Here is a 22157-nt window from a genome sequence, read left to right as displayed (position 1 = left end):
TTTCTGTGTTTTCCACAATGTCCACAGTGATCTTGTATTAGTTTTATAATCATAAGCATAATATACAGTGCAAATTAAAGATATATCTGGATCATACAAAGCACTGCGCTAGATATAAAGCTGGAGCATAAAAGCTGTTTTGTTAATGTAACTTTTAAAGGAATGGTCCCTACATCAGCATCATACAGAAACTCAGAAACTCTCAACTATGTAAATTACTGATGGGCTCTAGGAGCTTTGACATGTATATTACTCAAGATCTTTCCAAGATCTTCTCTTCTGTGCTAAGGACATATTCTCATTGACAGAGGCTTACAGAATCCCTTTACTGGTATTCATCTGCCTGTCCCATAAAACATGACCTAGCAAGTCCCCTTCAGCAATTCTGAAAGAGGGACAGAGGGCCCCAGGTAATATGATGCACCCAGAGCGCATCTGCAGCTCTGACAGGTGCAAACAACGCCTCTCATCTAAATATAAATGGACTTAAGCAGTTTGGAAACAGTCTTTCCCACTTTCTATTCTGATCGAGCAAAAGAATGCTCTCTTCTTTAGTTCTGACTCTCTATGCTGGTTATTTTTTTATTTAGATTCACTTAAATTCAAAGAGAAGCAATGTTAGAACTCTAAGACGACAGAAAGAAAAGGATTTCCAAAATCTTGTGTGATTTGAACTGTTTTTGAAATTGTTAAGTTGAGGAGGAGATAAGGTATTAACATTTTTTAAAGTTTTCTGGACGAGCAAAAAAAAAAAAAAAACTGATGTTAACACATGCAGAAGGAAAGACTATCTAGTATTTAAGCCAGAAAGAGGATCTGATTTTTAATCAATGGAGTGGAAATTCTTTGGGGGAACATATAGAAGAACTCTGTGCCATTTCCAATTCCTGCCATTCTCTCTCCCATTACCCCTAAACGTTTTCTCCCCCTTCAGGATCCTGCTCAATGGTCACTTCTCAAAGGTCAGCCTTCTCTAACCTTCCCCTCTTCCCTCTCCCCCACTGACACACACACAGTCTTTCTCTTAGCTCCCCAGAGATCTGCCTTTCACACGTTCATTCCACATCATTATTTGTCAGTTTAAGAGCTTCTTGAGAGTAAGATAATATATCACTCATTTTTCCATTTCCAGCACCTAGGCTTAAGTTGGTTAATAGTGCACTATAGAACAAATGAACAAATGTGTAAGACACAGCTAAAAAGTCACAGATGAACCCAGTGCAAGAATAAGACAGTGCTACCACTAACAACCATGAAAAAAGAGAAGTTTATGGATGATCATTGGCTATCCTTAGCCACTGGCTTCTTTTTATTTGGGGGAGAAGGATAGGCTTATTAAAGAATATTAAGGCTACAATTCAATGCCAGATATTAGAAAAGGAACTTGGTAAGCATTGACTAAAGGGTTGAAATTTTCCGTTTTCGGTTTCCCTCTTTGTTGCTAGAAAATGAAACCGCAAAGCAAGATTGTCTAAGGACCAGTACATCTCTCAGGTTCTGGGGTTCAGGACTGATATGAATTCTCCTGCAACAGTTCTCCAGAGCTTGCAACCCAGCTCTATTCCAATCTCAAAGACTGTGCTCTTTTCAAACTCTTAGATGCCACAGTCCTACCTACCAAGACTGTGGTGTGCCACAACTAAGTTTAGCCCCACTCTCCTGGTCTGAAATAGTCACCTAAACCACAGGGGAAATTATTACCCATGATTTCCTAGATCTATGTAAGGAAGATACTTCCAAACCCAAATGCTATAAAATTGTATTTACTTGTCCCAACTCCTTCCCACTTGGGTTCAGATCACCCTTTACCTGCATATGTTTTGCAATACCTGTTGGCTCTTTATCTCTGCCCACTCCTCTAGCGTGCTCCCTCCACTTGAGAAATGTAGGCAGCACTTGGCTTCATAAATTTTCAAACTTCTCATCAGCTAATAAAAGGGTGTTTAGAGTTGGCAAAGGAATTATTGCATAGGAATTTCATTTGCCAACTGCCTAGCAATAGTTAATTTCCCAGGTGGTCCTTAATTAGATTTATCCACTGAAAGAGAAGGAAGAGGACTAATGATCACCCTTCAGACAGGAAGACTGAGTCTGAGGAAGCTCTCTATAGCACCGAAGACTCCAACTACATTATTGTAATGGACCAGAGTTTTTGTCTTACATTGCTAGTAAAGTTAGAAGCTGCTTTTAAATCTCTTATAGCAGAAATTCCCATATGCTATGGTCAACATAATAAATTTTTATAAAGCTAAATATACGCAATATGAAGGACTAGCCTCTACTGAGATTAGGCCCTTCCTGTATTTTGTTGTTGCTGTTAAAGAGTGTGTGCATGTGAACTCAGTAGTGTCCAACTCTTTGCAAACCCATGGGATTCTCCAAGCAAGAATAGAGTATTTCTTTCAAAAATAAAAGGTGGTAACAGAAGATGGTAGGACTTGTTTATATTTTTAATTGGCACTTTAAAAAGCTGGTAATCCTATATTAATTTCCAAAATTCAATAAACCTGGAAAACTGGGATCCTCATCCCTAAAGTGGTTAGCTCAGAGCTGGTCACCAAGGAAATGATATCTATGACTGCTGCTGCTGCATGCATATTAAATTGATCTCATATGGGTGGAGGGGCTTCTAAACTCTATTCTAAACTCATCATTCTCTACAGATCTCAAGCTGAAGCCCAGAGATCAAGGAGGCCCTGTAGATACAGGTTGAATCCGTTCATACAGATTCAAGTTAGGTAGTTTCCTCGGAAATATACCTACCTGCTGCTGCTGCTGCTGCTGCTGCTAAGTCACTTCAGTCATGTCCGACTCTATGCAACCCCATAGACGGCAGCCCACCAGGCTCCCCTGTCCCTGGGATTCTCCAGGCAAGAATACTGGAGTGGGTTGCCATTTCCTTCTCCAATGCATGAAGATGAAAAGTGAAAGTGAATTCGCTCAGTCGTGTCCGACTCTTAGCGACCCCATGGTCTGCAGCCTACCAGGCTCCTCCATCCACGGGATTTTCCAGGCAAGAATACTGGAGTGCGGTGCTGTTGTTTTCTCCAATACCTACCTGAGAAACCCTCAACTATATATGCAATATTCTGAGATGGGTATTGGTCCTTTGCCTCAATAACAACTTTATTAAAAGGATTTTACTGTATTCCATTCACAGGGACACCCGGACCGTGATCGGCACAAAGCAAGCGTTCAGTAATTACTTATTTTCAACAGTATCCTAGAAGCTGGGGATACTGATCCCGACAAGGCTCCACCTAAAACGGAGGGAAACACATTTGGCATTCTCTCCGGGCTCCTCTGGGCTCCACGTGTGATGGAGGAACTAGCGGTCACCTGTGAACCCCGTGGCTGAAGAGTAAGACAAAGGCGGGGCCGACGGGACGGGTGAATGGCTCTGCAATCCCGTCCGCGCGCGTAGGGTGACTTTTCCCGGCTAGGACTTTGCCTAGGCAGTAGGAACTGTGCCAGGCGCCGGCGTCCAGCCCTCTGGCTGTAACGGGAAGCCGTGCAGCAGGCAAGTGCCTCTGCCCCCTGGCGCCCGTTCCCCCGGCTTCGGATGAAATTGTGACCCACCGCCCTCTTCCCAGCCCTTGGAACCCGGCCCTATCGCTCTGGGCGCGCAGCCTATCACGTGGCGCGGCGGTGCTGGGGGGGGGCGGGGGTGGGGGGGGTGGGACCGCGGCTCCGCGGTTATTGGTGGACGGCGCGCGTCTCGGGCGCGCCCATTGGCTGCGGGGGGCGTTCACGGGAAAGGGGGGTCTGGGAAGGCGTCCCGAGTGGGGAGAGGTGGCCTGAAAGTTAAAGGGAGCCGCGCGGCGGCTAGAAGTTGGAGTCCCAGGTGAGGGGCCGCAGGGAGGAGGCGGGAGGGCTGCTCTAGCGCACGGACGGATGCGGCTGCCCGCGGAGGGCGCCCACCTGAGCCCCGGCCCCCGCTCCTGCTGTCGCCGCCGCTGCCCCCGCCACCCTGGCTGGGATGCTGCCGCAGGCTGGCGCCTCCGCACCTCGGGGCTTATGAGCTGTACCAGGTACGTCCCCCACCAAGCCCGCAAGGCCAGGTGCCCGACCACAGAAACGGCGACGAGGGCACGCATCAGGGACCCCCTCTGGTGCCTGCCTCACACACTTTCTTAGGCCAGCTTGCAGTTACACTCTGGGCATGGGACACTCTAGAAGGGCTTGAGGAAACTGTTGCTTCCTCGTGGAGAGGGCAATGCAGGGACCAGAGGTTGGATGGAGCCTGGCCGGACCCACGTGATGCACCGATTGGGGGTCCTGGCCACGATGGGAGGCTGGGGCTGGGAGTCCAGACCACTCTTGGTCCCTACTGTGCCGAGTTCGAACCTGACACTAGGCTTTTCCGCCTGGGAACCGACACTCCTAGAGCTGAGCCCTGGGATCTTGAGCAGAAGGGAAAGTCGCTGCGTCTCTCACGCCGCCTCGATTGCCCGTTACAACGTAGGGAAACACTGGGTGATCTCTCAGGTCGCCGAGGGCTACGGGACACGGAGCGCACCGGCGGCTGGGGCCACTCGGAGCCGAGCCACCTCGGGTCCCCGGCCCCCAGACGGGCCGTCCTGGGCCGGCGGGGTCGAGGTGGCCGCGCGGGGACGCTCTCGCGGCGCCTCTCCGTCCGGGGTGGCCCCGCCGCCCCGCCCTGGTGTGATAACTAGGGCTCCTCCTCCTCGTCGTCTTCCTCCCCCTGCCGGTCACAACTCCGGGAACCCAGCCCAAGCCCTGCCTCCCGGACACACACCGAGGCTCACGTAGTCTGGTGGCGGCAGCCTCCCCTGCCACCTCCCTCCGGGTTCTCCGATGCAGCGAGCCAGCTGGAAAGGGGGCTTCCCCGCGGCCCCACAGGTGGGTTCCCGCCCGGCGAAGGATCTCTGGGAGGGGTTGGGGGCGGGGCGCAGCCCGGGCCTGGCTGGACCCAGGCGACAGTGACCTGTGGGATCTTTGAAGCCAGGACGCCCCGGCCTGCCCCCGTGTCCTGTTCCTGTCCGTTTTGAGTCCAGAGAAAGAGGTGTGGAAGCGACTCAGTGCAAAAGAGGGAGCAGAGAGCCCAGAACATACTAGAAGGTTTGGGCTCTCTCCTGGTATTGTTTGCTGCAGAAGAGGAGAAAATTGAGAACTTGGAGAGTTGCTAGAAGATGTTGGGGCCTGTGGTGTGTGTGGCCAGGCCTCCCTGGGAGACCCACGGCCCAGGAGAAGCCAGAGGAAGGCCTTCAGGCTGGGGTGCAGAGGAGAAGAGGAAATGGTTCATTTGGCAGGGTTGTCCAGGAGCCAAGACTAAAGTGAAGACAGCTGGAGGATTTACCCCAAAAGTAAAGTTGAGGTATTTAGGGAAAAGTTAGTGGGAAAAGAAGAACCATCAGGCAATATCAGCAACCCAGAATGTCAGAGCTCAAAGGGATCTCAGGGGAGAAGCTCAAGCCCAGAGAGTTTGAGTAATTTGCCCTGAGTGCCACAATGGCACCCCACTCCAGTACTCTTGCCTGGAAAATCCCATGGACAGAGGAGCCTGGTAGGCTGCAATCCATGGGGTCGCTAAGAGTCGGACACGACTGAGCGACTTCACTTTGACTTTTCAGTTTCATGCATTGGAGAAGGAAATGGCAACCCACTCCAGTGTTCTTGCCTGGAGAATCCCAGGGACGGGGGAGCCTGGTGGGCTGCCGTCTATGGGGTCGCACAGAGTCAGACGTGACTGAAGTGACTTAGCATAGCATAGCCACAGCCACGTGTAGGCATTCCTAGGCCAGTGTGCTGTATTTCATATTGGACACTTCTAGATGCAAACACTGTGCCATTTTAACTTATCTCTTTCCTATAACATGCAACCTCATCCACAGATATTTATCTCAGAGATGCTTTGGATGGCGGTGACAGAATAGAGGAGTCCAAGTGGCATCTAGGGCTGCGAATAACAGCCCCATGGTCAGAGTACCATGGGAAAGATGCCAACTTTGTTCACACTATGGCAGCCAAACCTTTTGGGAGCAAATAGAGAAATGCCAAAGGCGTAGGTGGCCACATCTTTAAAACAAAAATTATACCTGGTAACTTGGTTGTCAACGCTTAGCTTCACAACGTAGCTTCAGTGTTCCTGGTGAGTTATTGGTGCGTCTGATATTTCTGTCTTTTCTTATCAGAGTGCAAGAGAATGGGGGAGGCAATGTGTTGGCCTCAATACAAAAGAAAAAGATTTGCCTTCTATAAAAGGCACAGCCAGAGAGTCAGTAGTTCAGCTGCTTGAAACTGTGAAGGTTATAGGGTTATTTTCTGTACAAGTTGATAGATTTTAGAGAAGAATCACCATTACACGTAACCCTTGCCAGCTGTCTTGAGAGGGTGTGTTGTTTGTTACTAGTGGAACAGGGAAAACTTTTATGCAAAACTCTCCATGTTCTTTCTGATTTGCATGGAGTGTTAGGGTTTGTCCTCTTTTTGACCAGAAACACTGAAATGTACCCTTAGACACGTCCAGTCTCTCATGGGGCAAGACTGATCTCCTAGGCATCTATTTGGAAGCAAAAGTTTTGAGAATCCCTGCTGGTCTGAGTAACAGCTACTCACAGTCTCGTGACCTTGTCCTGCAAAGAACTGGTATCCAGGTCCGATGTCATCTCTGCTGGTTCAGTTGTGTGTCCACATCTCCTTCTGGTTTTTTTTTTCCCTGACCAACCTTGGTGACTCATATTACCTGGCTTGGGCGAGGGAAAGGGCAGAGCTCCCAAAGAGTCTCTCATAAGAGAGGGCATGAGTACAGCCCAACGCATCCTGTGTTGGAACTGATCATTTTCATGCCATTTAAGGATTAAAGCACCTATCCAGGTGCCTGCCTTTCAGGAACTTAGGAAGCTCTGATTACCTTGCGTGTCTCCAGTGACAGGAGTGTGTCTGGGTGTTGGTCATCGTGGTCAGGGTCCATCAGGGAGTTTCTGAGCAGAAGATCAGGAAGGCTTACACCAAACCAGCACTTTGGTGCACCAGTTCTTGGAGAATGATCTGGTGAATAAAAACTGGAATCTACCTGTGAGGACAGACAAGGGAGCCAAGAGTCAGACTGCACCCTCTGTTGAGGCCACAGGGGTTAGTGACCTCCCCTCCAGCGCTGGCGACACTGAAAAAGTGAAGGGATTCTGGGCCGGAGCCCAAGAGGAACACCTGGGCCCCCAGGTGGTTCACCTTCCTTTTGCCTTTCGTGGAGAAAGTCACACAACCAATTCCACTCTGGAAAGTGCCAGTGGAATTGTTTGTTTAGTTCCAGTCCACCGTGCCAGTGGAGTCTGGCTCTGACTCCAGCCTTACCTCCTTAACCCCCCAACCCCCTGTTCTTAAAGCTCGATGATAAAAGGGATCCCAGGGGTACATTTATACCTCTGGGTCCAAATACTGAAACTTTACCAAGGCTTTCAACTAAGCCTCTCCAACTGGCGGGGTTAGAACTTGAGAGCAATTGCAGTTGACTGCAAGTGTGCAGGAGAAGGCAATGGCACCCCACTCCAGTACTCTTGCCTGGAAAATCCCATGGACAGAGGAGCCTGGTAGGCTACAGTCCACGGGGTCGCTAAGAGTCAGACACGACTGAGCGACTTCACTTTGACTTTTCACTTTCATGCACTGAAGAAGGAAATGGCAACCCACTCCAGTGTTCTTGCCTGGAGAATCCCAGGGACGGGGGAGCCTGGGGGGCTGCTGTCTATGGGGTCGCACAGAGTCGAACACGACCGAAGCGACTTAGCAGCAGCAGCAGCAAGTGTGCAATTGCTTTCGCTGATCTGCTTGTGTCAGAATTCTGTTTCCAAAATATTTTGAGAGCTCCCCAATCATTTTCTAATGATCTGTTTTAAGGTGGTGCGGGAAAGCACGTAGAGAGCCTGCAGTTGACCTTGTGCTGACTCAGGCCAGGAGGAAGCTGCTGTGGCCGAGGAGGAACCCTTCCTCCCTTAGTTCATACCCAGGTTGTCAGGGGTGGGCAGAGGAGGAAGGGCTGGGATATGTGGCTTTGCCTGCTGTTTGGTTATTTTTAATTAACAATTCATTCAAAAAACAAAAGCTACCTGTGTTAAAAGTAGAACTGAATGATTCCAATGCATTCTAACAGAGTTTTGCAATGAACAGAGGAAAAGAAAAATTGAATTACTTTTTAGGCATAGGGTTTTTTGGTGTTTGTTTGTTTTACATTGAACCCCTTAGTGAACCCCCCACTGACATTTTTTTTTTTAAAGCTGTCTTGCCCAGTTCAGTCAGAACTTGCCTTTCCAGAACAATTGCATGGGTGTAAACAAATATAATAGCCAATTTGCTCCTAAAATTTTCACTTGTTTCACTGTGTTAGAGGAGAAACAGTAACACAGATATCCTTTAAAATGCATCTTGATGGCTACTTTCTGGCTATAAATTAAGATAAAAACATTTAGAAAGGTTGGGCCATTTCAGACTAATACAGGTACTTGTGTTTATTGTTTTGTCTCTGAACGTGTGGGTTTCTCCACTTGGTCATTACTAAGTGATTCCTGCATCCCAAGGAAGTGCTGTTTTTGTTTGTTTTGGAAAATGGGATCAAACCCAATATGTCTTCATACTTTCTCATTTTTCTTTATATATTTGATCATCAAAATCAAGCTGAAGAGCAGATATTATTTATGGGTCTGGTATTGTATGTGAGACCAGTGATCTCCACTCTTGTCAGAAGATGAGCAACATTTTGCCAGTCTTTCTCCTGAACTACCATCATCAATCCACAGCACAGCAACCCCCATGGAGGGGAGACGAGGGGAGGCCTGAGAGTTGGTACCCCAACATACCACCACACACTGTTGCCACACTAGAGCCTTTGCCATGCAGGAAGATGTGATTGGCAACTAATCCAGATCCTGTGTTCTGTGATTCTCAGACCAAAGATTTTAATCCAGATTTCATCACTGACTTCTTCAGTTAGCCCTTTGGAACTGTCAAATCAGGATATCAATTTGCCATGGTAAATAGAAATTCAAATAGCTTGGCTCTAGTGTGACAATAGTGTTGGGTGAATTTTGGCAAATCTTAAGATATCTGAGATGTTTTACTATATTCATTCTGTTTTCTTGGTTAGAGAAGTTCTATTATTTTAGAAAAGATAAGACAGTACAAATCAGGAAAACAGAAATTTCCTGAAATCCCATCACCTTGATATTTTGGCAGTTTTAAGTATATCTCTAGTCTTTATTCTGTGCATATATGTAATAATTTTGCCCTACAAATCCAGTCTTTCTGTATAATTTTATCTTCTCCATTTTTTACATTGACAGTGAAAGTCAAAGTCACTCAGACATGTTCGACTCTTTGTGACCCCATGGACTGTATAGTATAGACTTGATTGTATAGATTGTACAGACTGGACTGTATAGAATTCACCAGGCCAGAATACTGAAGTGGGTAGCCTTTCCCTTCTCCAGGTTATCTTCCCAACCCAGGGACCAAACCCAGGTCCCCTGCATTGCAGATGGATTCTTTACCAGCTAAGCCACAAGGGAAGCCCAAGAATACTAGAGTGGGTAGCCTATCCCTTTTCTAGCAGATCTTTCTGACCTCAGAATCAAACCAGGGTCTCCTACATTGCAGGTGGATTCTTTACAAACTTAGCCATCAAGGAAATCCATTTTTTACATTAATCTTATATTATGAATTTTTATGCCTTTTAAATATTTTTTACAAATAATGATTTTAATGATGATATAAAATTGTATCACATGAATATAGTATATTTGATTTAATTGGCTACCTGTTATTGGTCAGTTTATTTTCTCACATTTCTCCCTCCACTTAATGTTGCATTGAACAATTTAATACATTAATCTTCATGCATTTTAAATTATTCCCTTAAGTTTAACACTTGTATGTGATATAAGAACCTGAAAATAAAAGATTTAGAAATTTTGTGCCATTTGGACTAATACAGATATTTGTACTATCTTTTGAAATTCTTTCCTAACTCATTAGGTAAAAACAGGCACTATTTTCTAATCTAAATTTCTTAAATTACTTCTAATTTTGACATTTTGCATATTTATAAGCCACTTTTAAATTTCTTCTATGAAATTTCTATTTGTGCTCTTTGCTCATTTTTCTACATGGAATATTTGACTTTGTTATTATTTTATAAAATTTCTTTATATATTAATGTATTAACACTTTGCTGCCATGCTTTTTGGAAAATATTTCCCCAGTTTGTCTTCTTTTTTTTTTAGTTTTACTTACTTTATTCCCTTATAGAAAAAACATGGTTTTTATGAAGTCAGATTCATGTAATCTTTAGCATGATTCTCTTTGCTTTTTATTCTTATAGAGGCTGTTTTCACTGTAGAAAAACAAATTATTCACTGATACGAAAAGTTTAAAAATACTAAATTTCTGGCACTTTTTAAAAAACATACTAGAATATAAAAATCTATTGTACATTGAATGAAGACAGGTTGGGGTCTGTCTTCACTACTGAATCTAGGGTCTGGCATCATGCCTGGCACATAGCAAACGACAATCAGTATTTGTGGGAGGAATTAATTTCTTTTTATTGGATGAAAGCAGGATTTACCAAACTGTGTTCAGCAAGGTGCTCCACAAAAAATGGAGGCTTCCCTCATTAGGAATAAGTTTTGGCAACTCCACAAACAGCATGCGCTTTTCATTATTCCCCACAATCATCAGTGCACTGAAGGCCTCAAGAAGTCCTGACAGGGAATCCCATGAACTGGTTTTAAGACCAGTGGTTCCATACTTCTTTGGTTTTAACCTTGGGCCTCTCCCCCTGCCCACCCTCCACTTACGCTTTTAATCTCCCCTGAAACCACGGTCACACTGGACCACCCTTGAGTTAACAATGAGCTGTGGCCACGTGGGCTGAGATGAAGGCAAACGCAGCTTGCCAGTCCCTGTTGGAAGGATGAATCTGAATGTCTGTCTGACCTCCTTTCTGTTTCTGTCTTTCCTCTTGGCCAGGGTTCTAGCGTGTTCCTCTAGCCCCGTGATGGCCGTGGACATCGAGTGCCGGTACAGCTGCATGGCCCCCTCCTTGCGCAGAGAGCGGTTTGCCTTCCAGATTGCCCCAAAGCCAAGCAAACCTCTGAGGCCTTGTATTCAGCTGAGCGGCAAGAATGAAGCCAGTGGGACGGTGGCCCCGACGGTCCAGGAGAAAAAGGTGAAGAAGCGGGTGTCCTTCGCCGACAACCAGGGGCTGGCCCTGACGATGGTCAAAGTGTTCTCCGAGTTCGATGACCCGTTAGATATTCCACTGAACATCACCGAGCTCCTGGACAGCATCGTGAGCCTGACAACAGCGGAGAGCGAGAGCTTTGTGCTAGATTTCTCGCAGCCATCAGCGGACTACCTGGACTTCAGAAATCGGCTTCAGACCGACCACGTGTGCCTGGAGAACTGCGTTCTGAAGGACAGGTCCATTGCAGGCACCGTGAAGGTGCAGAACCTCGCGTTCGAGAAGACGGTGAAAGTCCGGATGACCTTTGACACCTGGAAGAGCTTCACAGACTTTCCCTGTTGGTACGTGAAGGACACGTACGCGGGTTCAGACAAGGACACGTTCTCCTTTGACATCAGCTTGCCTGAGAAAATTCAGTCTTACGAGAGGATGGAGTTCGCCGTGTGCTATGAGTGCAATGGACAGACGTACTGGGATAGCAACAAAGGCAAAAACTATAGGATCATCCGGGCGGAGCTGCAGTCTACCCAGGGAACAGCCCAGCCGCCAAACGGACCAGATTTTGAAATAGCCTTTGACCAGTTTGGAAGCCCTCGGTGTTCCTACGGTCTGTTTCCGGAGTGGCCTAGTTATTTAGGATACGAGAAGCTTGGGCCATACTACTAGTGACAGCCTGGGATGGAGCCGGGCTCAGTGGGTGCGGATGAGCCGAGCTGCAGTCGTCCTGAGATGGAGAGGGAAGCCCGGAGAAGAGCTGAACTGCCATCATACACAGTTTTGAAAGTAAAGGATCCTAGTCACTTTTCTCCTTCAATCAGCCAAGACAGCCAGGTTTTGATCACAGAACTGGGTTCACGCTTGGAGGAGATGGCTGTGCTGGTCTGTTTGGCAATGACGGTCTGTCTGAGCAGGATGATGCTGGAAAGGGTCTGGACGGGACCCAGGCTTGCGGGCAGCCCTGGCTAGGCCAGAGGATGTTGGCTCAGTGATAAGGAGTCCCTCTCCTCTTGGGTGTGGGAAGTCAGTCCCCTGGCAAGCCCTCGGTCCTCCCCGTGGCCCCTCTTCTGGGGGTCTTCACCACCCAGCCGGGGCCTTCTCACCTGTTGCATGGGCTTTACACTTTATCTCTGCATTTTTTGTGCACTTGGTTTTCTTCCACAGTTCAGCTGCTGTTCAGGAAAAGATGATGCAGGCCGATCAACTTGTGATGGAGACGGGCATTTCCTCTTTCTGACCCTGTTTTGACAGCCCAGCAGAGAACGACACACCAGCAATGGGAAGTCAGCTGGCTCCTGGGCGGTGTCACCAATGGTGCACTAGGCTGATGCCAGCAGGACAGGCATGAATGGGACGCTTAGCTTCTCCTCTTGGCTTTGGGGGAGCTTTCTAAGCCCTCGCTCTTACCCTGAGTCACCGGACAGCTTGGTTACAAGACTTGTTGTAACTTGCTCAGCTGGCTTGCCCGTGTCTCTTTCTTCACAAAAGGATTTTAGAATCTCTTTTCCTGGAGAGTCATCATTTACGCCATGTTTGGGACGTTTGGATTTGCAGATTCAATATATCCTCCACACCTCCAGAAAACATTTGGTTGTATTTTGACTCTGATTTACAACATCCACATTGTAAACAACACTTTACCAGCCCCCACGGACTTTGATTTGGTAGTTCTTATTTATGGTGTGTGGGTGTGGAAAGGGATGGGGAGAAAAACCTCATCAAGTTCTCAGATTTGATTTTTACTGTTTGCCAACTCTGAAGTATCATAGACTCATTGTTCTTAACCACATTGGACTAAAACATTAAAAGTCTGTTGGTTCACACTGTTGTGAGATTCCTGGGACTTTCCTCATCCAATGGATCCCCAAATCCTGTGATTTTTCTTGGGCAAGATTCATTGGTACTTGGGAGTGTTTAAAAAGTACTTTTATATGTGTATTTGTAGAAGGTTTGGGTTTTGTTTTTATTTTCAGAACTTAATTAAAGGACCGCCTCGTTTTTCTTCTGCCTGATCTTACTAAAGTGAGGTCTTCCTAAGGGGAGGCAGGAGACGGGATACCCCACTCCCTAGATCTGGGGACACAGACCTTGGACTCTGCACGCAAAGAGCCTTCTTTTGCTTGCATTCTCCAGATCAGTTGGAAGAGACCTCCTGGTTTCTGTGGCTTTTGTAAATCAGCATTGAGCAGATCTCGAGTGTCTTGGCTCCTAGAGTTTTGTGGTTGGGTTTTTTTTTTTTTTTTCTTTTCTTTTTGAACTTTAAAATGTTTTGATTTTTTAAAATGCTCTTAAGTGGTGTTCCATAGAGTTCTTATCCCTGAAACCGGCTGTGATTAGTCTGCAACGTAGTGCTTAATTTTTTATGTCTCTCCCCGGTGGCCAATGCTGGGGGATTACATGCTAATAAAATTTAAGGGACAATCACATTTTTTTCTTATGCTGACATTGGGCAGAACTAGGTTTTATGTAAGCATGTCTTACATCCAATACACAGACAAGATTCTCTATATTATAAATCTGGTGATCAGAATTGTTATACAAGAGTGTAAATCTACACCATTTGGAAGCAAACCTAATTTTATACGGGTCATGAATTTATTTTGCTTTAAGAAGTCCCCTCCCTCCTGTAGTTTATGAAAGGTACAAAGTGTGCTGTCATTTCCTTATGGCTAGATCGTTCTCTGTTAGTAAGAAAAATGCCCCAAGTGACTTCTGTATGGTTTTCAGTCATTGTGATCTGAAGGCATTCCCGTGTCAAAATTTGAAATATGGTAATTCAGTGATAAGTATCTCTTTCAAAACAACCACAAACCCGCCCCCTACCCTTCTTTCCTCCCAGCTCACCCCAGCTTTTGTGCTGGGGCACTGGTTGCAAACCCCCTCACCAGTGCACCTGGGTTGCTCACCCCACCGGGCAAGTCCTTACCTGCTGGCAAAGAAAGACCCTTCTCTGACTAAAGCAAGTGCCTGCCCTGGCTCCACAGCAGCATTGTCAGGCAGTGAGGTTTTGGCCTCTGAAGAGCACTATCTCCTCTTCACCAGTCAGTCTCCTTTTGGGCTTCCCACATGGTGCTAGTGGTGAGGAACCCACCTGCTAATGCAGAAAACTTAAGACAAGTTTGAGCCCTGGGTTGGGAAGATTCACTGGAGGAGATCATGGCAACCCACTCCAGTGTTCTTGCCTGGAGAATCCCACAGACAGAGGAGCTTGGCGGGCTGCCGTCCATAGAGTCATAAAAAGTTGGACACTACTGAAGTGATTTAGCACACGCATGCTGTCTGCTTTGGGGCCAGTTCTCTCCCAGGATACCAACAGCTGGCCTCAGGACCTGCTCCCAGGGGCTCTCTCCTCGGTTCCTAACTCACCAGCAGTAATATGTCCACACACTTCAGAAAGGGACAGGTTTCTTATCTGGAGACATGACTGTAGCCTGACCTGTAGGTCTGACTCTCTTGGTTATAATGACAAGTGGCCCCTTCCCAACTCGCCCCCGCCACCGCCCCCCCAAAGGACCAGCCTTCTGCCAGTGGTGCAGCTGTCCAGGGGCGGGGAGGCAGCTTCATTTCTGTTTCACATTTATTCCCCCATATGTCCTGGGGAGCGTTTGCAAATTAGGTGCAATAAATAAACTAGGTGCTCTAAAGATAGATTTTATACAATAAGCTTTCAGTGTTTCTTGGAAGATGGCAGCATTTGGGCAAGACTGTTTGTTTTTTTCTTCAAGTGTTCTTGTTACAGGTGAAAAACAGTGAAGTTACGTAGTTCTCCAGAGATTAAAATGATTTCAGAGTCAGGGTAGAGTGTATTTTCTAAGATTGAACGGTGGCAAAACATTATTCTTTCAATGTTTTTTCTAAAGATGTAAATTTTAAACTGCTAAAAGAATGTTTTGGGGTTTTGATCTTTGCTTATTATTTGACATTTTTAAAAACAAGCATTACTTGTAGTCACTGGGATACTAAATGACTTCTGTCTATATATACATATGTGTACAAACCCCCCAAAAGTATTGGCTCACTTTTCAGAAGAGCCGTGGGCTAGGGTTTCCCTCTTAATGGACAGTGAGTGAAAACTTCAGTATCCTTCCGTCAAAGCCCTCGACAGGATGTGATTTGCTAGAGAAAGCACCATGGCTTCTGCCCTGGGAGGTCCTGACGTCCTCGTCTTTCCTGAAATGACCACGGACATTGGGGCTAAGATGTTATACTTACAGTGGGATCTCTCAGGTCATCTGAAGACACTTTGCCAGTGTATCTTCACTTCCTGAAGTGGGACACATCTGAACGGGGAGGGACAGACAGCCGTGCGGACGGGCAGCTTTTCCTTGTTAGGGTTGTAAAGCATTGGAGTGCAAGTTGTAAAGCTGTGGATGCTTTTAGTCTTGTTTATCAGTTTCTAAAGTCGGCTGGACCTGTGAGGACTCCAAGAACACAGCTGTGGTGGTGGCAGTCTGCTCTTACTTCTATGTGAATGTAGAACCGGAGACTCAACTTCATTTTCATGCCTAAAAGTGCCTTGTCGAGAAAGTTCCACAGGTTTTTTTTTTAATACATATTTTTGTACAAAAAGGGGAAATGCACTTTAAAAATCACAAGAATGGATGCCTTGTGTGTAGTATAAGAGAGTGGTTTGTTTGGATCTCAAATGCAAAAATGTAATAAAGGTAGAAAACCCAAAATGGAAAGTGTCCTATTTTAAAACTGACTCTCTTACAGTCAGAGGTTGGGGAGGAACATTTTCAATCAGTGTGTTTCCACATATAGAAAGCCAGTTTCCAAAAGGGCTAGGACACAATCAGTGGCTAAGCTGAAAAGCTGGAAGATGCAGAGAAAGGAGTAATTGCTTTTTAAGCTGTTAAAGCAGCCAAGGCTGATTACAACTAAGAAAGTGATTGCCAGGGAAGAGGAACAGGGGCCTGAGTTGTTATAAATCGTTTTTAATGATCTCAGGGTAGATCTCTTCCTACCCTCTCACTTGCTCTTGAAGAGTATTTTTGGTTTAATGTATGCAACAGTGGGAAAACTAATAAGCAGCTATCATAACTTGGAACTGTTTAATCAGACAGACTTTGCAACCAGCAAACCACACAGCTCCTAGTGGGGCCCTGCCTCCAAGGGGTGCAGGACATTCACCCTAAGTAAGAGTTCAGAGATGTTTTATTTCAAAGTTCAGAAGATGGGATGCAGGCGAGGTCAACTGCTGCCAGATGTTTCCTGCCAATCAGTCTCAGCTACAGGGGAAAGGCAGTGGTGTTTCTGCCATAGAAAGAGTATTTTCAGTCTTAGCTCCTGGTCAATAAGTGCCCAAAGCGAGCTACAAGTGTAACCGTCTTTCTCAAGCCTGGCAAACACTGCCCACGTTTTGGCTTTCCAGAAATAAGGGGAAAAAAGAACACTTGTTTTTATGAATGTCGACTTGAGATACAATGTGGTTTTCATAATCATTACATAATTCTCATTTGTGAGATGGACATTCAGGAGATATCTAGAGTAAAAAGAAACAAGGAAAGAAAAAAAAAAAGCCAAACCAGTTTTCTAGAGCAACATCCCCAGAATAGCAAATATCCAGCTCTGTGAATAATTCAATGGAATATTTGTTGCTCATGGGCAAGGCCATTTCTAGGTACTGTTTCTTTTTTTTTTTTACCTTCAGTTTCGGCTGTACCGGATGCAGGGTCCACGTTGCTGCCTGTGGGCTTTCTCTAATCGCAGTGATCCGGGGCTACTCTCTAGTTGCAGAATACGGGCTTCTCACTGCAGTGGCTTCTTTTGTGGAGACTGGGCCCCAGGCAAGCAGGCTTCAGTAGTTGGGAAACATGAACTTAGTTGCTCAGTGGCATCTTCCCGGACCAGGGATCAAACCTGTGTCCCCTGCATTGGTAAGCGGGTTCTTACCCATTGTGCCACCAGGGAGGTCATCTAGGCACTATTTCTACTCAACCCTGTATGAGACAGTCATGTTTTAGGTGAGTCCTCTAGGAGCCGTGGAAACTGGTACTGCCAGGGTATCAGTAGTGGGTAAGCCTGGCGCCTGGCCTTGACCCTGCCGCCCCCTGTCAACTGCTCTACTGAAGGGGTTCTGAGTATTTTTAGCAGGAATAAGGTAACCAGGGGCTCTGGCAGTGCCCTGAGTACTTCTTAGAGTTGGCCAACATGTTTGCTTTTAAAATGCTTCTAAATATAAACTTGTAAGAAGTGCCATGTACACTTTGCATTCTTTGTGAGGATCACAGGAACAAGAGCATTCCAGACGATGGTGTGGTCGGAAAACCATCAGTGTTCACGCTGGAAGGGCTATCTGGGAGCTCTTTTTATGGATTAAGAGACAAAGGCCCTTGGTGTGTTCCCAAGAGTCACAGAGCCGGTTGGTGACAAAGCTGAGTGAACTGCACATGAGAGTCTCTTTTTCTTTTTCCAAGAACTGTCCCCCCAAACTGGAGCCTCTCTCATGGAACCGAGACTAAAATTCTGAAAAGACGTTCCTCGTGCTAGAAAGATGTGATTCCCTGGGGAGGCATGAACACCTGCATCTTTTTTTTTTTTTTGGCTGCACCCCGTGGCTTACAGGATCTTAGTTCTCTGACCAGGGATCGAACCCATGCCCTTCCTGCAGTGGAACCACAGAGTCCTAGCCACTGGACAGCCAGGGAAGGCCCTGAACACAAGGGGCATATGGCAAGGACCATTGACCACGTGGAAGCATGAAGGTCAACATTAAAAGATTTGGGTATCCTAGGGCCTAGCTGGACAGCAGGGTGTGATTGATTGTAGGAAACCGCCAATGGGCCCCATCTACCCACTCATCTAAGGATTCGGAGCCCACACTGCCTTCCACCTGTGGCCCAGGACCCCCTAACCCTCATTTCTTCCCCTGTGACATCACCCATTCCTGGAGAGGAAACAAGTAATCTCAACAGAGGTCTTCGTCCACAAGGGGTTCTCCGGTAGGTGACACTCCCCAGACACTTCCCCAGTATCAGACCCAGTGCCAGACTTGAGTCGAGACAAGGTAGGAAGAGGATGCCTAATACTCAGTCTTCTTTGGAGCCAAAGACAACAATGATCCAGGACCCTGGGCCTCGACGCCAAATGCAAGATCAGGTGGCTAGATCAGGGCTTGGCAGCCTTTTCCCATAAAGGGCCAGATAGTCATTATATTAGGATTTGCACATCATGTTTTCCTATGTCACTATTCTTTAAAAAAAAAAAAAATATATATATATATATATATAATAACCATTCTCAGCTGTGTTCCAAGAGCAAACTGGCCAAGGGCTGTAGTTTGCTGACCCTGGTTGAAGAATCACATAGAGTGAGCCCTCAGAGGAGACTTGTAGCCCCTCAGCTGAGGCCTGGAGTCAACTTTCTAGTTTGTTTGTTTAAACACCATGTAATTTATGGTCTAAACTGGGATGCTTTTCAGAATGAATGGGGGGCTCTGAATGACCCTGGAGAACTCATGGAAACCAGCAGCTGGGCAAGCCCTACTGTGTCAGGCCTGCCAGGCTCACCTATCCTAGACTTGAGGATCTCCTTAGACCTCAAGGAACTCCAAAAGCCCCAGCCATGGAACTTATAGAACTTCCCTGGCTGTCCAGTGATTAAGACTACTTGCTTCCAATGCAGGGGGTACAAGTTCAATCTCTAGTTAGGGAACCAAGATCCTGTATGCCACTAGGTCAAAAATAAATAATAACTAAAAAATTTTAAAAGCCAGGAGAAACTATTTTTTAATGCCTTAAAAAAAAAAAAAAAAAGGCAGAAAAGAATGATTAAAAAAGAGAGAAAACCCCAGTGAGTCATGGGCCAGAATCAACTCTGGCTGGATAGTGCTTTTGGGGAGATGGCTTATATCAGAGTGGTGATTTTGTCTGTGGTTTCGATGTGTTTTTGTTGGTTAGGTTTGTTTCCTAATGGTAGTGTTGATGGCCAAAAGGCCTCTGGAAACTTCAGCCAATTCACTCTTAAAAGCAGAGAATTTAAAAGGAAAGGGGTTATTAATGGTTTGGGCTTACGTCCTACGTCTCTCCACCCCCACCCTGGCGCCCCAAAATAGGGCACGCACAGCCTAGCTCCCCAAGAAAGATGTTCACTGTGGACTGAGACATAGGCTGAGTCTCGCAGTATTCCAAGCCCCAGTCGCCAGAAAGTATTTACCACTGAAGTGCTCCCAGGAATTTTGCAAACCACAGAGTCTCAGCTCATCTAACTCTGGCCCAGCACATTCAAGAGGCCTTAAGCACCACAGAAGACCAAACAAGTAGAAATTTATCTCCAAAATGCTCTGGGTGCAGACTCTGAAGGTCCCCTCTCCCTTGCCAGTGGCCATCTTGGTGATGTGGACACACAGGCTCTTCAAGTTTTGTCACCTCCTGCAGCCAGCAGTCAGCGGCACCCAGTGCTGCAGGAAGGGTGACAATGGGGAGAGGACCCCAGTATGAGTGCTGCGGGGACTGGGAAATGTCTTTATGAAGCCCCGATTCATCCAGCGTGGGCGGGGTTCAGCTTTCCCCAGTTCACTCCTTTTCAGGGAATGTGGACACATCACACGTCACAGCCTGCACTGCAGAAAGAAAACGACCCCCCACCCCCACACCTACTGGGCTCACTCCCAGGGCCATCTCGTTCAGTGCCATCGTAGACATCTTGGTCCCATTTGAATGTGGAATTAGCCAGGTGGCATTTTGCAGATCTTATCACATCATTTTATTATAATTTATTTTAGTATTAATTATTCACCATTCATCAATTGCCTATTGAAACAAACACTGAAATATCTGCCAGATATTTTCACAAATTCTTTTTTGCACACTGCTTTGCACATTCCTCATGCAAGAAGCATTTGTTAGTTTGAATTCTCCAGTCTCCAGTTGCTTTTCTTACCGACTGATCGGTGACCTCACTGTCTTGGGTCCTCCCGTCTTATGTTTCTCGTATGTTACCACTCCAGTATTCTTGCCTGGATAATCCTATGGACAGAGGAGGCTGGCCAGTTACAGTCTGCAGGGTCGCAAAGAGTCAGACAGGACTGAAGTGACTTAGCATGCATGTACATGTTATGTTACTACTACTGCTACTACTCTCTCACACACACACACACACATAGACTGCAAAGAAAAATAAAAATGTATTTTCTCTGCAAGCATCCTTTTGCAACTGGTTTGTTTTCCTACTTTGAAATGTGGAGTCCCTACCCCAGAGTTTCTGCAGGCGGTGTGTTCTGTCCCAGTGTTGCAGAGGCAACACTAAATGCACAACACAGTTGGCAGTGGCTGCAGCAGGAGAGACAGAATGCCGCCAGGCACTGGTGCCTTGCCCCCTACACAAAACCCTCACCGCTATCTGCTAGGCCTCTGCACTCTCTCCCCAGATGGGGGATTTGAGACACTGGGTTCTAACTGCAACTTCAGCCTCAAGGAACGGTGAACCCCTGGCGGTTCAAAGGTTTTATGAAGCATTGTAATCTGTTCTTAAACCAAATTTTACAAGAATCCAATTTGCAAAATAGACAGAGAGGAAGCTGCCCAAGGTAGATACTACAGGAAGGGATCAACAGCCCTCTGCCCCCACCCCAGATTCCTGAGACACTTCCTAAGGGCCCTGAGCTTCTGAAATAGAAGCAAGGACCTTTGCCTTCAAGCCCAGAGTACACTGCCCCTGCTTCCTATGCTAGTGAATGTGGGTCAAGGATACTCTGTAAAATAAAACAAAAGAGAGCTAATAAGCAAACCCTCTATGGAAGGAAAACACAATGATTTAACCTTATATTATGCAAAAGGACTTTGGTTATGTTACGGTTATGTTATCAAGGTTAATTACCATCCATGTTTCACAAAAATCATTGGCTTGTTCACACAGAACCACATCTGACTTGCATATTATTGTACCTGCATGTCTTACACTTAAATACAAAAAAATAAACTGCTCGACATGGCAACTTCTACTCCTTACTGACAGTGCTATGTACAACAAAATGACTGAGTGCTTCTACGGGTAAGATTGTGACCGGGGCCAAGCACTCTGGCAGATATAGAAAGAAAAAGACATCACCGTCACCAAGCTATTTATAATCTCTCCAGTGGTTATTCAAGTCTTTTCCCAAATTGTACATCTTTTTACTCCATTTACTTGTATCAAACTAAGCCCAAAGAGAAGCCTAATGTTTCTTTATTTTAAATTAAGCTTTGTTATTTTGAGATAATTGTAGATTCACATGCAACTTTTAAAAATAATAAAGAGAGCCCATGTACTCCTTACTGAGATTACCCGAATGGGAACATCTGGCAAAACCATAATACAATGTCACACTCAGGATGCTGACATGGGTAAAGGCAGTAGAGAACCTTTCCACCACCACGAGGCTCGCTCATGTCCTTTTAAAGACACAGCCTCTCCTTGCTCTACCTCTCCCTACACTCCCTGCCCCCACCCGCTGAGTCCTTGACCCTGGCAACCACCTCTCTGTTCTCCCTCTCTATAATTGTGTCATTTCGAGAAACGTTATATAAATGGAATCATACAGTATGTAATCTTTGGGAACTGTCTTTTCCCACTCAGCATACTTCCCTAGAGATTCAGCCTACTTGTCCCATGGATCAAAAGTGTTTCTGTCTATTGCTAAGTATTATTCCATGGTATAGATACCCCACAGTTTGGTTAACCATTAATACACCAAAAAGCAATTCCATTGTATCTAATCTGGGGCTATTAGGAATAAAGCAGTTATGAATATTCATATACAGGTTTTTCTGTGAACTTGTTTTCACTGATCTGGGGTGAATGCCCAAGAGTGAAATTACAGGGTCACATGGTAGTCCTGTGTTTATTTTTCTGGATTTTTGTTGTTGTTGTTTTAATTTTTTGGCCACGCAGAGTAGCATGCAAAATCTTAGCTCCCTGACCAGGAATCAAGCCCTTGCCTCTACAGGGGGAAGCACTGGAAGTTCAAAGTCTTAACCAC

The 22157-nt window shown here is 46.0% G+C and overlaps 1 protein-coding gene across 4 annotated transcripts; it reads left to right on the top strand.

Annotated features, from left to right (window-relative positions):
* Positions 1 to 3799: 3799 nt before the first annotated feature.
* PPP1R3B (protein phosphatase 1 regulatory subunit 3B) lies at positions 3800 to 15876 on the top strand. 4 transcript variants are annotated; one of them, XM_059882217.1, is made up of 2 exons: positions 3800 to 3844; positions 10984 to 15876. In XM_059882217.1, the coding sequence occupies exon 2, from the start codon at positions 11012 to 11014 to the stop codon at positions 11864 to 11866; it is 855 nt and encodes a 284-aa protein (XP_059738200.1). In that variant the 5' UTR covers positions 3800 to 3844; positions 10984 to 11011; the 3' UTR covers positions 11867 to 15876.
* Positions 15877 to 22157: the final 6281 nt, after the last annotated feature.

This window comes from Bos taurus, chromosome 27 (genome assembly GCF_002263795.3).
Source record: "Bos taurus isolate L1 Dominette 01449 registration number 42190680 breed Hereford chromosome 27, ARS-UCD2.0, whole genome shotgun sequence".
Classification (NCBI taxonomy): domain Eukaryota; kingdom Metazoa; phylum Chordata; class Mammalia; order Artiodactyla; family Bovidae; genus Bos; species Bos taurus.
This window is presented reverse-complemented; position numbering and strand designations above follow the sequence as displayed.